The sequence below is a fragment of the Solanum dulcamara genome, chromosome 3 (assembly GCF_947179165.1).
Source record: "Solanum dulcamara chromosome 3, daSolDulc1.2, whole genome shotgun sequence".
In the NCBI taxonomy this organism is placed as follows: Eukaryota; Viridiplantae; Streptophyta; class Magnoliopsida; order Solanales; family Solanaceae; genus Solanum; species Solanum dulcamara.
Genome location: NC_077239.1, coordinates 66,795,669 through 66,812,582, shown reverse-complemented (window position 1 = coordinate 66,812,582; position 16,914 = coordinate 66,795,669). Strand labels below are relative to the sequence as shown.

The following is a 16,914-nucleotide window of genomic DNA, read 5'->3' as shown; positions in this document are numbered from 1 at the left end:
GCTTTATATATCATGTATTTGTTATTTTAGGAATAAGACTGAGAGTTTGTTCGAGGACTAACAAAGTTGTAAGTGTGGGGTAGTGATCTTGGGTACATTTATGTGCCCAGTAGCACATAAATCCCATAATTCAATAGTCAAGTTGAGATCTAATTCCTAGAGTTTAGTTCAATTTTTGCATATTTGTATATTGTTGTAACCAACCAATATGATTAGACACTTTCAAGGCTAATTGAGAAAGAATGAACATTCAAAGCATGATCGGATTGAAAGTGGAGCTCAAAGGAGAAGTTGGGAACAAATTGTAAAAAAATGCACTATAAAGAAGTATGTCCGCGTCGCGGACTTGAGCTTCAGTGATTAAATTCCAAAACTTGGAATTTATTCGACTTAACAGCATGGTGCACACTAGGTCCGCGTCGCGGAGCTGGTTCTGGATAGTATAAATTTCTGCCCAAATAAACCAAGTTCGCATCGCGGACTTCATATTTTATTGAAAAGTAGATCATATTGTCGGGAAAGGATTGAAGAAGACAAAGGAAGAACTACTTTTGGTGATATTTTCTTCTTTTCTTTCATTTTAATTCAAGTTTTTATGTTAGTAATGATTTATGTAATTATGTTACAAATGATGAGTGGCTAAATCACTTAGTTCTTAGGTTGTAGCCATAAGATGAAGGTTTAAATCTTGTTTGCTTTGGTTGAAATTGGGTTTTTGTATGTGATTACTCTTATATTCTTATTTTGATCATTTTAATACTTGATCACCATTAGAAAAAATTTGTTGTCCACCCGGAACTCGGAAGACTGAAAGGGGATAGAACACTAGAATATAGGGAGCATGTTGTCTAGAATAATTTGTGTATAGAATGACTGTGACATATATCTATACACCATATTTGGTTGCTAAATAGGATGATATGATTAATGCATTTTTGTTGGTTCATGTTTAGCCCCGCTCAACGATGTCGTTAAGCTATTAACAAAAGTAGGCAATTAGAGGTCGGAAGGTCATAATTGTAAAATCAACCTTGTAAATCAGTAATCAAAAAACCGATTGGATACCAAAGTAAAGAATGTTAGACTGGAAATCTATGAGTGCTACAACCCTGGACTCTTCTTTAAATTGATTAAATTTCTCTAATATCGTTAAATCATTTTCTCATATCGTTTTTGGTATAATTATTTTGTAGATATAAATGAACTCAACTCTTTGAAAACACGTATGAATAATTTGATTCATTGAAAAGTTAATTAACGCCTAATTCAATTTCCCGTGGGTTCGATATCCGGCTCTTTAAAAGGGTCACTATATTACTTTTGAGACCACGTACACTTGCATGTGCGTTTGGACGCAACAACTATAATTTAAGGTATATAGCCCAATAATATATATGTGTCTCAGTTATGAATGCATCTTCTTTCCGATCAATATACAAGCAGTTGGGCGTGAAGCTTTCTTCATAAAAAAGCTCATCCTTGTCAATATACGACTATCATTCATTCTGCTTTAACTTTTTTTTTTTTGAAATTTATCATTTTCAAAAAAAAGAAAAAATTATTGTCTTTACTACTATTTGGTTTCACGAAAGTTGGCCTGTGCGATCAATAATAAGGTACTGGTGTTGATCCATCCCACCAGTGCAAAGGCTAAAAGAAATCCATAATGAAATAGAGATATAACAACCTTGATTCTAAAGTTTGATAATTTTGTGTTACACTAGTAAGGTATTTGATTGAGGTGCCTTGTCTTCTTCGATTATTGACTTGCTAAGTGAGGGTTGCATGGCCTCCTGCAACTCTTTGTTGGTTTTGTTGATCTCGGTGTTATAAACGAAGAGTCTTGCTACAATCATGAAGAAAAGAAAGTTGATAAAGCTCAAGACAGCATAAAATGCATAATAATAATCCAAATGAGAGATATTGAGGTTGTCCAAAATCCACCCTTTGTGCCCCCTTTTTTTGGTTACATCTGCCACAGTTGATAGTAGAAAGCTGCTCAGAAAATAGCCAACACCCAAGCTAGTTGTAGCATATGCAGTCCCAAGGCTTTTCATACTATTTGGTGCCTGGTCATAGAAAAACTCAAGTTTCGCAACCTCCACAAAGTTATCAGCAACTCCCATTAATACAAACTGGGGAAACAGAACAGAAATAGGTAGCGGAACAATCTGTTTTTTCTCAGTAATTCCATGTTCTCTTGCTACACTAAGCCTTTTTCTTTCGACGAAGGAGGCTGTAAGCATGACTATGATATGCAAGATAAGGCCAACCCCTAGTCTTTGCAACAATGTGATCCCCCTCGGGTTCTTTGTGTATCTTCTAAGAATAGGTATAATGAAGCGATCATAGACAACTATGGTGATTAACATGGAGATTGTTATGAAGGCTGTAAGAGATGCTGGAGGAATTTCAAACTTTGGACCGATTCCTCTCTTCAAAGTTGTACCTTGTTTAATGAAGAGGGTATGTGTTTGTGCTAGCATTGTGCTTGGTATGAAAGTTGCTATAAGTATTGGTAGCATTTTTATCATTTGCTTAGCTTCTTCAACTTGGGTGATTGAACAAAGTGTCCAAGGTGAACTAGGCCCTGTTTTCACTGCTGCCTTGTCAAGAGTCCTGCATCCAAAATAAGTCCAATCATATACAATTAAGCAAAGAAATAATTAAAAAGCAAACATTAATAATCTACACTATCAGGTCACCATGTAAGTAACTGTTGAAATTAATAACCTGAAAAATAAGACAATTTTTTTGCTACAACAGGTTAAAATACACTTAAGAGCAGCCTGGTTTCTAAGTTCCCGCTATGCAGAAGGCCTAGAGAAAGGCCCGACCTCATAAAGTCTACTATATGCAACCTTTCCCTACATTTTTGCAAGTGGCTATTTTCATGTCTTGGGTTGTGACCTACTGGTCATATGGTGACAGTCTGGTTGATATATATAATTCAATGTATATAAATTAAATATCGGAATACTGTCACCTTAGAGAAGGGGTATGATCAATTCTGAAGATTCCTGCAGAGTTAGTATATTCTTCCAATCTCAGCTCATGAAGTTCCTTTGGGTCATTAGGGACAACCACCTTCCACTTCCTAGCAGCAGAGACAAGAACTTGAGCAATCCTAGTGAATGGACTCCCCGAAGGAGTTTTGTGTCTATAGTAACGAGTGCCTAACAAGAACACCATGATAGACACAGCAAGTCCAGCAGTTGGAAGGCCATAACCAATACCTGGACCGACATTGTCTTGCAAGTATACAAGGAAAGTGTTGGAGAATAGAGTTCCAAGAAATATGCTAAACATCCACCAATTGAAAAAGGAAAGCTTTTGAAATTTTTCTTTAGGATCAAAATCATCAAACTGATCTGCACCCATTGTTGATATATTAGGCTTGGTTCCACCAGTTCCAATAGCAATTATGTATAAAGCACAATAGAATATGCCAATTTGGAAAGCAGAAGCCCTTTTAGTGCAGTCTATGTCTTTGATTCCTTTGCCACAACTCGGAGGTCTCAAGGATTTCAATGTAACAGACAGTGTCACCAAACACATTCCCTGTTGCAGTTAATGTGTGTCAAAGAACAAGACACAGGGTTAGTAATTTAGTGCACGATATTTGTCATTATAAAATTAATATGATGTTTGGTTGACAATTTAGAAACTCCATAACTAATACGAGAAAATCTATTTATTATTTTATATAAGATAGAAGGTGGAGTTACTAATACATGAATAATTAATCTTCCGCATAACTAATACCCGTATGAAATAATACATAGATTCACTCATAATTAACTAATTCCTACATTAGTAATATCTGCATAACTCTAACCAACTACCAAACAATCCCTTAAAGGGTCATTTGGTAGCTTGATAAGAAATGAATTATTCATATAATAATTTTTGTGTAACTTATATGGCGTTTAGTAGGTAGATATATAGTAATACGGTATTCATGAATAAAACCAATACGATGTTTGATTGACATTTTATAAACATACATAACTAATACATACATAAGTTATATAGAAATCTATGTATTTTTTTTATGCATGATAGAAGGTGGAATAACTAATTGATTATAATTAATCCCTACATAATTAATATCTACATAAAATAATACATAAATTGGCTCATAACTAATCCCTACATTACTAATATCTCCATAACTCTAACCAACTCCAAACAAACCGAAAAATGAATGGAAATGAAAACAAGTTAGTCTTAATTACCACAAGGTAAACAGCAGAAGAGATTAGAAAAGTCGTGTAACGACCAAGATGAGCATCAGCAATGTAAGCACCAATAAGGGGAGTCAACCAAACAGTACCAACCCAGTTAGTAACATTGTTTGAAGATTTGACAGTGCCTTCATGAAACTTGTTGCTTAAATAAATCACCAGATTTGTTGATATTCCATAGAATGCCATCCTCTCAAATACCTCATACCCTGAACATATATAAAAGTAGTTTTTACCTTTTTCATCCATATATTTATCACTTGATGTAGCACTTTCTCAATGTAAGTGGTATATATTATTTAAACTTTTACGGTATACCCCAATTTAATTAATATGCTAGATACTAAATGTATCTTTACAATGCCATGATTTAACTAGATACTTTTTTGCAATTTATTTTTGTAATTTATTCATAAAACGTGTTTGAGGGCTTGCAACAAAGTCGCACATTAAATGTTAATATTAGTCGATGTTCTAGTGTGTTGTAGATTCTTATTCAATATTGTATCATTTTTTTTTATGACAGGGACAATTTAACATAATTGGAGCTTTAAAATAAATTTTAATTAGGGGTCTAAAATCTAAACAAACTTCATATATATTTTATTTGAAATCTATTTTTCAAACTTTTTGAATGTAAAATTATTACGTACTTACTGAATTTTTTAATAATCAATTTGTTTGGACATTTTCTTTTCCAATTGTTAATTATATATAAGATTTTATTAATTTTAATGTTGAAAATTATTTTTCCATTGAGGCATTCATTACAGGAGTTGTTATCATAATTCTATAAGAAATAAGCTGATAATTTTTAAATAAAAATAATGAAGTTAGAACGATAGAATTTGATTCAAGAAGTCCATAACTTGGTATAGCCTAATTTACTATGTTCGTTGTAAGTTTTGAAAGCATAAAAAAAGAAAAAGGAATAAGCAATCCACTTTGATCAACACTTTTCCGCAATTAACTCTTATTTTTAGCAAAATATACTCTAACTTATCAGAGATTTAAAGAATTGAAAAACACAAGGAATTAACAAGAAATAATTAAAATAATGTGAATATTAGTGGATGGAATATAAAAAGGAAGAACAATATTTTCTTCATTTCTTTCATTTAAAAAAGTTCAAGATAATAAATTATATAAAAAAATATTGTACTTGTAACATAAATATGAAAAGTTGGAAAAATTAACACATAGCTAGTAATTTATCATTAATAAAATTTGGAAGGCCCCAAATTTGGAGATTTAACCATGGAGCAGCTCCGCATGTGAATTACTAGAAACATGTGAAAAATGTATAGTTAACAATCTACATACATATAAAGGAACGTAAAAAGAGGGAGAGAATGATTTGAGCCTTTTAATGTAATCTAGTTTTTATGAACGTGCTTTGCATGTTACTTATATCAATTATTCTATAAAAAAATTGATGACTAATTCAGACTTCCATTTCGACACCCGACTTGAAAGTCGACCCCGACATCATACCTCGACACCTGACAGTTGAATTGAGACTTTACTTCCAAACCAAGACTTGACTCTGACTCTTGACCCATTTTTTGATCCAACACTTGTTCCAGGACTCGACCCGAGACCCGACTTCTGACTCAAGATCCGATCTCAATATTCGAATCTAGACCCGACTCAAAACTCGACCCTAACATCCAACCTTGACACTTGACACCCTACACTAATTCGGGACTCCACTTCCTACACCAACTTCCAACCTAGGACACGATCCAAATCCCATATCCCATATCGAGACCCGACTTTTGACTTGAGATTCGACCTTGCACCCAACTTACGAACCGGGATCTAACCCAATCCAACCCTAACATCCTACACGAGACCAACATCGACTTGACTCCTTACCTGGACCGACTTTTGACACAAGATCTGACCCTACATTAGACCCTGGATCTGACTTGCGAACTTGGATCTGACCTCGAATCTAATCTAAGATCCAATCTTGACTTTCGACATAGGACCTGACTTCAACTTTTATTTCAGGATTCGACTTTTAAATTTAGGACACAACTATGAGATCCGACTTTCAAATCATGATCTAATCCCTACACATGACCACGAAGATCAATTAAGGACCCACTCCGATACTTGACTTGGGACCCGACCTCAATTCTCGATTTAAAATCTAACTTCGACTCCTGACACGAAACCCCACCCTGATTCCTAAGTCGAGACCCAACGCTGACACCCCAAAATCTTACCTCGATTTTTGATTCGGAATCCGACACTCAAATTGGGATCTGATCCTGGTCTGACCCGAGATCCAGGAGTTGGGTCTCGAATCATCTTAAATTTAGGAAAAAAGGTTAATAGCAGATGGTTGTATCTCATTGAATTATTGGTTGAACATTTTCTTTACTGAAAGATTCTATAATAGATAAAATTATCATTTATTATTTTTCTACAATAGACAAAATTGTCATTTACTATTTTTTTAAAATAATTATTATTTAATTATTATGCAAATATGTACGACTTTGAAATTAATTAAAGTTATAATTATTAAATATTTAATCTTTAAGGGTCTTTCAAAAACAACATCTCTATCTCCATAAGGTATTGTTAGGGTCTGCGTACACTCTACTCTTTTCAGACCTCACTTGTGAGATTTCACTAGGTATGTTGTTGTTGTTGTCAGGATATAAAAGTCATTCAATGTTTAATGGATATTTTGGTCACCAATATTATTAAACGTGTAGAAATTTTTTACTCATAGTTTACTTGAAATAGATTTAATGTTAAGCCCCTAGTATTAATAGGATAATATATATCCTACAATAAACTTAGTCCTAATTGAAATATGTTTTGTTTAGCCCTATTACAAAATTATATTTATACCAATTCATAATTTTTTAGATGGAGGAAATTTTAACTTAAAATGACAACTCCTGACCCAGGACCCAATCCAACACTTATCCCAAGACTCGATCTGAGACTCGACTTCTGACTCGAGATTCGATTTGACATTCAAACTTGGACCCGACTCGAAACTCAACCTTGATATCCAAAACCTCGACATCTGAAACCTAACTATGATCTAGGACCCGACTTCCGACACCAACTCCGGCCTAATACCTAATCTGAATCTCGAATCGGGACCTGATATCTAACCTGAAATTCGACCATGCACTCGACTTTCGAACTGGATCTAACCCCACCCGACCTTGACATACAACACGAGACCCAACCTTGACTTCCGACTCCTAACCCGAACTTACTTTCAACATAAATATCTAACCCCAACATCAAACTCTAGACCTGACTTGTGAACCAAGATCTGACCCTCGACACTCGAACCTGAATTTCGATCTAGGATTCGATCCCGACTTCAGACATAGGACCCGACTTGAACTCTTGATTTGTGACCTGACTTTAAAATCAAGATTTGACCATGAGATCCGAATTTTGAACCCGAATCCAATCCTAACATTTGACTCTGATATTCAACCAATACGAACCCACTTCAATACTTGATTAGGGACCTGACCTCGACTCTCGATCTAAAATCCAACTCAAGCACTTGATATGAAACTCCACCCTAACACCTAACTCGAGTTCCAAACCTAACACCCTACTCTGGATCTTACCTCGATTTCTAACTCAGGATCCAACGCTCAAATTGAGATCCAACTAGAGATCCAGGAGTAGGGTCTCGAATCATCTTAAATTTAGGAAAAAAGATTAATGACGGGAGTGTGTATCTCATTGAATTGTTGATTGAACATTTTGTCCTTTATTGAAAGAGTCTAAGATAAAATTAACATTTACTATTTTTTTTATAATAATTATTATTTAATTACAATGCAAATATGTAGGACTTTGAAATTAATTAAAATTATAAATATTAAGTATTTACTCATTAAGGATATAAAGTCGTTCAATATTTAATGGATATTTTGGTCAACCAATATTATAAAACGTATAGAAATTCTCTACTCATAGTTTACATGAAATAGATTTAAAGTTAAGCCCCTAGTATTAATAGGATAATATGTATCCTGCAGTAAAATTAATTCTAATAGAAATATGTTTTCTTTAAACTAGTATAAAATTACATTTATACCCATTAGTAATTTTTAAATGGAGAAAATTTTAACTTAAAAGGACAAATAAGTAAATCAACTTTTTAGTGTATACTTTGGTTAATCGACGTTTATATTCATGCTTTTATAATAATACTAGTGTCTATGAACATGCTTTGCATGTTACTCTCCATCATTTATCATACAAAAAAGAGCTCTAATAACTAATTCAGAGTACCATTCCGATACTCGATTCGGGGCTTGACCCCGCCATCCGACACCTGAATCAGAACTTTACTTCCTAATCAAGACTTGACCTTGATTCCCGACTTATTTTTCGATCCAACACTTGTTTTAGGACTCGACCCGAGATCCGACTTCTGACTGAGATTCAATCTCAATATTTGACTCTAGACCTGTCTCAAAACTCGACTTCGATATCCGATATCGACACTTGACACCTAACACTAATTTGAAACCGCACTTCCAACAACAATTCACAACCTAGGATCTATCTGAATCCCGGATCAGGACCCAACTTCTGACTTGAGATTTGGCCCTGCACCCAATTTTTGAACCAGGATCTGACCCCATCGGACCCTAACATCCAACGCGAGACTAGCCCCAATTTTCGACTCTTGACCCGGATCGACTTTTGACTCGAGATCTGACTCCGACATTAGACCCTGTATCTAACTTGCGAAATGGAATCTGACCCTGAATTTGACTTAGGAAACGACTCCAACTTTTGATTCAGAACCTAACTTCTGAATCGGGACTTGACCACAAGATCCGACTTTTGAATAGGGATCTGATCTCAACACTCGACCCTGACGATTGATTAAGGACTCACTCCGATATTTAACTTGGGAACCGACCTAAACTATCGATCTGAAACCCTACTCAGATACCCGACACGAAACCCTACCTTGACACCTAACTCAGGACCCAACCCTGACACCCCAAAATCTTACCTCAATTTCTGACACGGAATCCGAAGCTCAAATTGAGATTCAACCCAAGATTCAGGAGTTGGGGCTCAAATCATCTTAAATTTAGGAAATAATTGACGAATGGTTGTATATTATTAAATTGTTGATTGAACATTGTCTTTATTGAAAGACTTTATGATAGATAAAATTATCATTTACTATTTTTCTACAATAGACAAAATTGTTATTTTCTATTTTTCTTAAATAATTGTTATTTAATTATTATGAAAATATGTAGGACTTTAAAATTAATTAAAGTTATAACTATTAAATATTTACTCCTTAAGGATATAAAAGTCGTTCAATATTTAATGGATATTTTGGTCGACCAATATTATTAAATTGTAGAAATTTTCTACTCATAGTTTACTTAAAATATATTTAATGTTAAACTCCTAGTATTAATAGGATAATATGTATCCTACAATAAACTTAGTCCTAATAGAAATATATTTTATTTATTCCTAGTATAAAATTACATTTATAGCCATTAGCAATTTTTTAGATGGATGAAATTTTAACCTAAAAGGGCAAACAAGTAAATCATTTTTAGTGGATATTTTGGTCAATTACTATTTATATTCGTGCTTTTATAATAATATTATGAACGTGCTTTGCACGTTACTCCCTATCAATTATCATACAAAAAAAACTCTGATGACTAATTCGGAATCCCATATTGACACCCGATTCAACACCCGACCTCACACCCGACACTTGAATCGGGAATCTACTTTTGAATTAAGACTTAACCTTGACTCTCGACTGATTTCCCGATCCAACACTTGTTCCAAAACTCAATTTGATACCCGACATCTAACTCGAGATCCAACCCTGACATCAGAACCAGACCCTAGATCTGACTTGCGAACCAAAATTTGACCCCGAATCTGACCTAGGACCCGATTCTGACTTTCAACATAGGACTCAACTCCAACTTTTGATTCAGTACATGACTTACGAATCAGGACCCGACCACAAGATCTGAATTTTGAATCGGGATCTAAACCCGATACTCGACCCCGACAATCTATTAAGGACTCACTCTCTTGACTTGGGACCTGACCTCGACTCTCGATCTGAAATCTGACTCCGACATCCAACAAGAAATCCCACCGTCATGACACTTAATTCGGTACCCAACCCTGGCACCCTAAAATCTTATCTTGATTTCTAACTCGGGATCCGATATTCAAATTGAGATCTGACCCCGATCTGATCCAGGATCTAGGAGTTGGGTCTCGAATCATCTTGAATTTAGGAAAAGAGGTTAATGATGAAAGATTGTATCTCATTGAATTATTTATTGGGCATTGCCTTTATTGAAAGACTCTGTAATAGATAAAATTATCATTTAATATTTTTCTAGCAAATACGTAGGACTTTGAAATTAATTAAAGTTATAACTATTAAATATTTACTCCAAGATATAAAAGTTGTTCAATATTTAATGGATATTTCGGTCAACCAATATTATTAAACGTTGAGAAATTTCATACTTATAGTTTAGTTGAAATATATTTAACGTTAAGTTCCTAATATTAATAAGATAATATGTATCCTACAATAAACTTTGTCCTAATAGAAATATGTTTTGTTTAGTTCTAGTACAAAATTACATTTATACCCATTAGTAATTTTTTAGATAGAAGAAATTTTAACTTAAAAGGGAAAATAAGTAAATCAACTTTTATTAGGTATTTTGGTCAATCAACATTTATATTTGTGCTTCTATAATAATATAGATATAGATATAAATAGATGGATAGATAGATATAGATATAGATATGATAGATAGTAATAAACAAGGTTTTTATTCATCTTATGATGAATTGACGACCGTAAGAAGAACTTTATAAGTATCAATTTTCTGTTTTCCAGATAAAACAACTTGGAAAAATAAGATCGGAGTAAGAAGTCTCCAAGTGATAAGGGTCTTTCGAGGGACTATCAAACATACATACATGAAACGGATCAAGGGAAAATCTTGTTGTTGCATATTAAATAGGCGTTTTCCTATTATGAGTCATCTAATTAACTGATTTAATGGTATTTGGCATGGTTTGTCTGAAATATCAATTTAAAGACGAATTCAAAATTTAAAATATTTAAATTACGGAGGAGCGTAATTATATGCACATATTTTAGAACTGTTTGCATGTGTATATACATGATAAAAGTGAGTCTAGTTGGACCTATTATGTATGAATTACTATAGTGTGAATTAAGAAAATTAACATACCAACAATGAAATAACAAGCTCTCCATTTGCCAGTTTTGGATCTGAGCACAGGTCTACCTTTGAGGTCACCAGTCCCATCTTGTGTATAATCTTCACCTCCAATATTCCCACCTCTTTTTTCTAATTCTTCAGTCATCATACACAGAAGAAGAAATTAGAATTTTGGGGTTTTGAATGTTGGAAGTTTCTTTTTGTATGTTTTAATAATAAGAGGACTAGACATATATTTCAAAGTCATGTGTGTGCCAGATTTTATATATTGAAGGTTTCTATGCATATTGTCCTCATAATTCCAAATGTTGCTTTCATGTTGCATCTAAAATAATATAATTGCCTGCACCTAATGCAAAAGAGTTTATATTCCATGTTATATGCTATTCTAATTTTATGAAAAGTGTGTCTTGTCCACATTTATATACATATGTTGTGTTTGGAATGTGCAACGTCAATATTATCGCCGTCCAATTATTACAAATAACAAATTTATATCTATATAATTAATAGAGGAGAGTAATTTAAAATATGGTTAAGCCAAATGACAAGCTATTGAAAAGTCATTGAATGTTTTTAACACGCTAAAGTTAATAAATATTGTAATAAAATCATAATATCTCATGGATTCCAAATATTTTTCGCCGTCTTACCTTAGTAGGAGTAAGGTCTGCGTACAATTTACCCTCCTCAGACCGCACGTTGTGGAATTTTACTGGGTTGTTGTTGTTGTTGTAAATGTATTGTATTTAAAAAATCAAGGATAAGAAAGAGTAATAAAAGATCTTCTTTCAAAGACTGATATGATGTTTGAATTCAAATTTAAATGAAATTGGAGTTGGAATACAACTTCTTAAGCTCTCTTATATAAACTCCTACAATGATATATAACGTTAATCTTCCTTCTCTCTCTCTCTTTGCTATTAATTATTAGTTTAATTGGTGAATTTATTTACTGTATTTTTCATATTATTTGTTTTCTAGATTTTTTTTTATATTTTAGTATTACCATTTTTATATGCAGATGAATGATAGTCATATTAAAGGCTAATTCTTTCCTACTACATACAGCCTACAGGCTTGAATTGAAGCAATTACATTTTTCATTCTAATTTTGTTTGTTTATTTTTTTTATAAAAAATAAATACATTCGATTACGTGAATGAAAAAAATAAAAAATCTCTTTTTTATTGAGAATTCATTTATGCTTTTTAAATGCTAAGTTTCGTTATCATTTTTATATACACTAATTTTATCAAAATAAGTGTTCATATATTTTTTATATTATGATGATCAATTTCTTTAATTGTATTGAAATTTAAAGAAATATGTATTTTAAAGTTGAATCTCTCTTGAATAAAAATCATCTAACTGATGACGATGATAACTTTAAGATGAGTAAATTGTTTTAGAATAACATTTTATAGTGAGTGATTTGAAAATATATGATAAATCTGTTTTTAGATTTGAACTGTTTCAGTTTTGTGTTAATCTTATCATATACATACATCATTTTAAAATTTAACAATAATTTCAATTTATAATTTGAGTTATATATTTATAATCAATATTATGTTGGCTAGAATTGTCACGACCCAACCCCGTAGATCGTGACTAGTGCCTAAGTTGGACACTCGTATACATATCTATTAGACCTTGTCAAACTGAAACCAAACACCATATGGAGGCTTTGTGAAAACATAATGTCAACTCAAGTGTTACCTACGTGTATCAAGGTAACCTGTATCCTGAGGAGGCGCAATCCATTAAAATAGCCTAATACACGAGCCGACAAAGCTGTCACTACATACAACATCCCAAAATATGTATATACGCGAGCTGACAAGGCTGCCACTACGAATGGGTACGTCCCAAAATACAAATCATACAGGCATAACCGAACACATATACACACAACCCACACATATGTCTACAGACCTCTAAGAGTATCAACAATATCATATGGCGGAACAGAGCCCCGTCATACCCCTGAATTAAACATATATATACATCAAAAAGGGTCTATACCAAAAGTCTAGTCTCCGAGATAAAGGAGCACTCCAAGATAGCTGAATAGGAATCCTAGGTTGGCGGATCACCGAAGCTAGTACCTGTACCTGTGGGCATGAAACGCAACCCCCCGAAGAAGGGGGTCAGTACAAGATATGTACTGAGTATGTAAAGTATGAAATATAATAGGAAAGATCATAACTGAAGTAGAGAGTCCAGGAGACAAGTATGATAATCAAGAACTCACTGTACCTGTTCCTTACAAAATAAATCATGCATATCATTATCATATACAGACCCAACCCATTATGTGACTCAGTGTCATAATCGTATAATCTTATAATCATATACATATACTGTACCCGGCCTTCTAATAAGAGATTCGGTGAATAAAGTCGTGTACACGTATACCGTACCTGGTCCATCGTGGGACTCGGTTCCATAACCATATCATTGCATCATCATATCATCATATAGCGTACCTGAACCTCTAGTAAGGGACTCGATGGAGATGTAATAAAGCTGTGCATGATAACATTCTCGACCTATCGTAGGACTCAGTGGATAATACAATAACAATATGCACGAATAGGGTATCATTAGCAATCATGTACAATTAGATCATCATCTGAGCATCAATAGAATAATCAAAATGAACCATCATTTGAAAATCAAGATATAAGTTATCTCAGGTACCCTTCGAATGTCATTATGGACGATATTAAATAAAGTCTCAGGGATCATAGACACGTATCAAGATAATGCGAGATAGCTTATGTGTCACGCCCCGAGAGGGTACCCTAGGCGTGGCCGGCACTCAGAAACCATCTCTGGCCTCTCAGAGAACCACTTGGTCTCATCACTTATTCATTCATCAGCGGAAGACTTAATAAAAATATTTATATGGGCTCTCCATTAACAACTTCTAATGAAAGAAGAAATATTTTTTTTAAGTAGTTTCAAAGGAGAACTACTCCAATTACATCATTAAACTCTGTCTATGAAGCCTCTAATACTCTTAGATGGTGCCAATGACATATCCATGGCTACCTTAAAAGAAACATGATACTCAACAATAATTAAAGGATAAAGAGTTCCTCCGAATATAAGAAGGACTCACCAAATAGCTGAAAAATAATGATCTTCAACAAAGCGCCTGTTGAGGATCTCTAACACCTGTATCTGCATCATAAAACGATGCAGGTCGAATGACGTCAGTACGTGGAATGTACGAGTATGTAAAATGGCAGGAAGGTAAGGACAAATATCAATAAACTCCTCTCAATAAAACCCAGCTCAGAACTCAACATCATCTCAACATCAATATGTAATGCAAGTTTAAAATATAATAATAAAAATAATAGTAACAAGCAACGCTTACTCAATTGGGAGTTTCTCTAACCGACAACCATCACTTATGAGCTAGCGATGATACAACGAAGCGATGTCGTTGCCACATCCATCCAATACCTTGCCAGGGTAAAGGACATCACCATCTTGGATCCACTCATCAAAGTCCTCTTTTAGGGACTTAAGAGGCATAACCTCCATCCTACGCTGGCTACGTAGTTCTGGGGTTTGAGTCAATTAAACTCTTACCCAACTCGGTGCTCAATACTACTGCCAAAATATGTGCTCATATTAAACTCATCATCTAGTCTCATTGGACTTTAATTTAAATCATCAAACTCATCTCATTTCATGTTCATCAATCATTATACTTCCAAAAAATATCATTTACATCTCATCAAAACATCTTGCTCAAAATATCATTTGCTCAAATTTATTCAAACTCAACTCTTATTCTCTTTTAAAACTCAATAAAATACATATATAGTATTAATTCATATAACTTTCTTTTTATCAATGAAAATAATAAAAAGCCAATATCTTTACTCAAAACATATGTAAAAATATTCATGAACATCAAATCAATTAGGATTCATGGGAAAGTAGCCATGAACAATAATTCCAATAATATGAGAGATAACAATAATAATAATATTAATGCATAAATATATCAAACTCAATAGAAGAAGAATTAATTCATCTAGAATTCAAGATTTGGATAAAACTCAACTATAACTCAATTATAATAAATTTAAATATTGGGCGCATCAATCCAATGCTATAAAAGCCTTACATATCTTAAATCGGAAGCTTTACTTCGAATTGGAACACTCTTGGACCCCTAGCCTTTTATTCTCGTCGGTTTATTTTATGTACTACCCAGAGTATAAGAATCACTAGAGTAGTATCTTTATACTACTAAAACTAAAACTATATTTGAGAAGGAGTAAAGAAGTATATAGAGAGAAGAATTGCTTAAGAAAGCTTGGTGAATAAAATGAGGAAATAAGGTGGGTATTTATAGGTGTGGAGGAGGGACCTAACAATAAATAAACATAATCATAAAGGATGATCTTGAAAATTCAATGGAGAATTTTGATGTCATGGATGATGTCAAATGGTTCTAGATCTTTCTATGGTAGGTGAGATCAAATCTCTTTTAACGGAATATCTATTTTCGAAGCTGCGTTTGAATAAGATAAATTCCTTATTAGGATTTGGTGTCTTCATAAGAATTGTAGATATAGAAGTCTAGTTTCATTTAGTTCAAGAATCATCCAATTTGGATCATTCTACATCGAGATATGGATTTTATTCTACAAACACTCCATTCCGTCACAGCACTATGTCTTGCAAAGATCAATTTATTTGATCTACTTAAAATCCGAATCTTAAGATATGTCCTTCATGAAAGTTGTAGGTAATGATGCTGTGGTTACTCAGAAATTTGAATCACCTAATTTGGACCATCCTATGAAAAGTTATGCCCAAATTACTTTAGGCATGAGAGAACATAATCAAAATACTTTTAGAACATGATCAAAATACTTTAGAACATGATCAAATTTCTTTAGAACATGATCAAAATACTTTTAGAACATGATCAAAATACTTTAGAACATGATCAAAATCTTTAGGCATGAGAGAACATGATCAAAATACTTTTAGAACATGATCAAAATACTTTAGAACATGATCAAAATCTTTAGGCATGAGAGAACATGATCAAAATACTTTTAGAACATGATCAAAATCTTTTCATGCCTTCATATAAGGACTTTTGATAAATCAACAATTTAATGCATTTAAAAGCCAATATAAGTTAATATAAGATAGGTAATTAAATTTTATATATTTAATAATCTATGCATTTGGAATTATGATATGAAAAATCCATAAAGTTTCATGCTTGAATAGAAAACTTTGATAATTTATTTGGACTTCATGAAAGAAAGGATCCATGAATCAATAATATTTATGGGGTGTTACATTATGAAAGTAAGAACATTAGTCATTATAGAGTCTTC

At 33.2% G+C, this 16,914-nt stretch overlaps 1 protein-coding gene across 1 annotated transcript; it reads right to left on the bottom strand.

Annotated features, from left to right (window-relative positions):
- Nucleotides 1-1,618: 1,618 nt before the first annotated feature.
- LOC129881696 (protein NRT1/ PTR FAMILY 5.2-like) lies at nt 1,619-11,715 on the bottom strand. Its single transcript, XM_055955815.1, has 4 exons — nt 11,537-11,715; nt 4,239-4,456; nt 2,987-3,561; nt 1,619-2,619 (listed from the first exon to the last, which is right to left on the bottom strand). The coding sequence occupies exons 1-4, from the start codon at nt 11,673-11,675 to the stop codon at nt 1,716-1,718; spliced, it is 1,836 nt and encodes a 611-aa protein (XP_055811790.1). The 5' UTR covers nt 11,676-11,715; the 3' UTR covers nt 1,619-1,715.
- Nucleotides 11,716-16,914: the final 5,199 nt, after the last annotated feature.

Excerpts from the sequence above, each read along its gene's own strand:
- LOC129881696 (XM_055955815.1), bottom strand. The coding sequence starts at position 11,675 with ATGATGACTGAAGAATTAGAAAAAAGAGGTGGGAATATTGGAGGTGAA. Across the intron at positions 4,457-11,536 it reads AGCTTGTTATTTCATTGTTG|GGTATGAGGTATTTGAGAGG; the intron begins GTATGTTAATTT and ends ATATATGTTCAG. Across the intron at positions 3,562-4,238 it reads CTTCTGCTGTTTACCTTGTG|GGAATGTGTTTGGTGACACT; the intron begins GTAATTAAGACT and ends TAACTGCAACAG.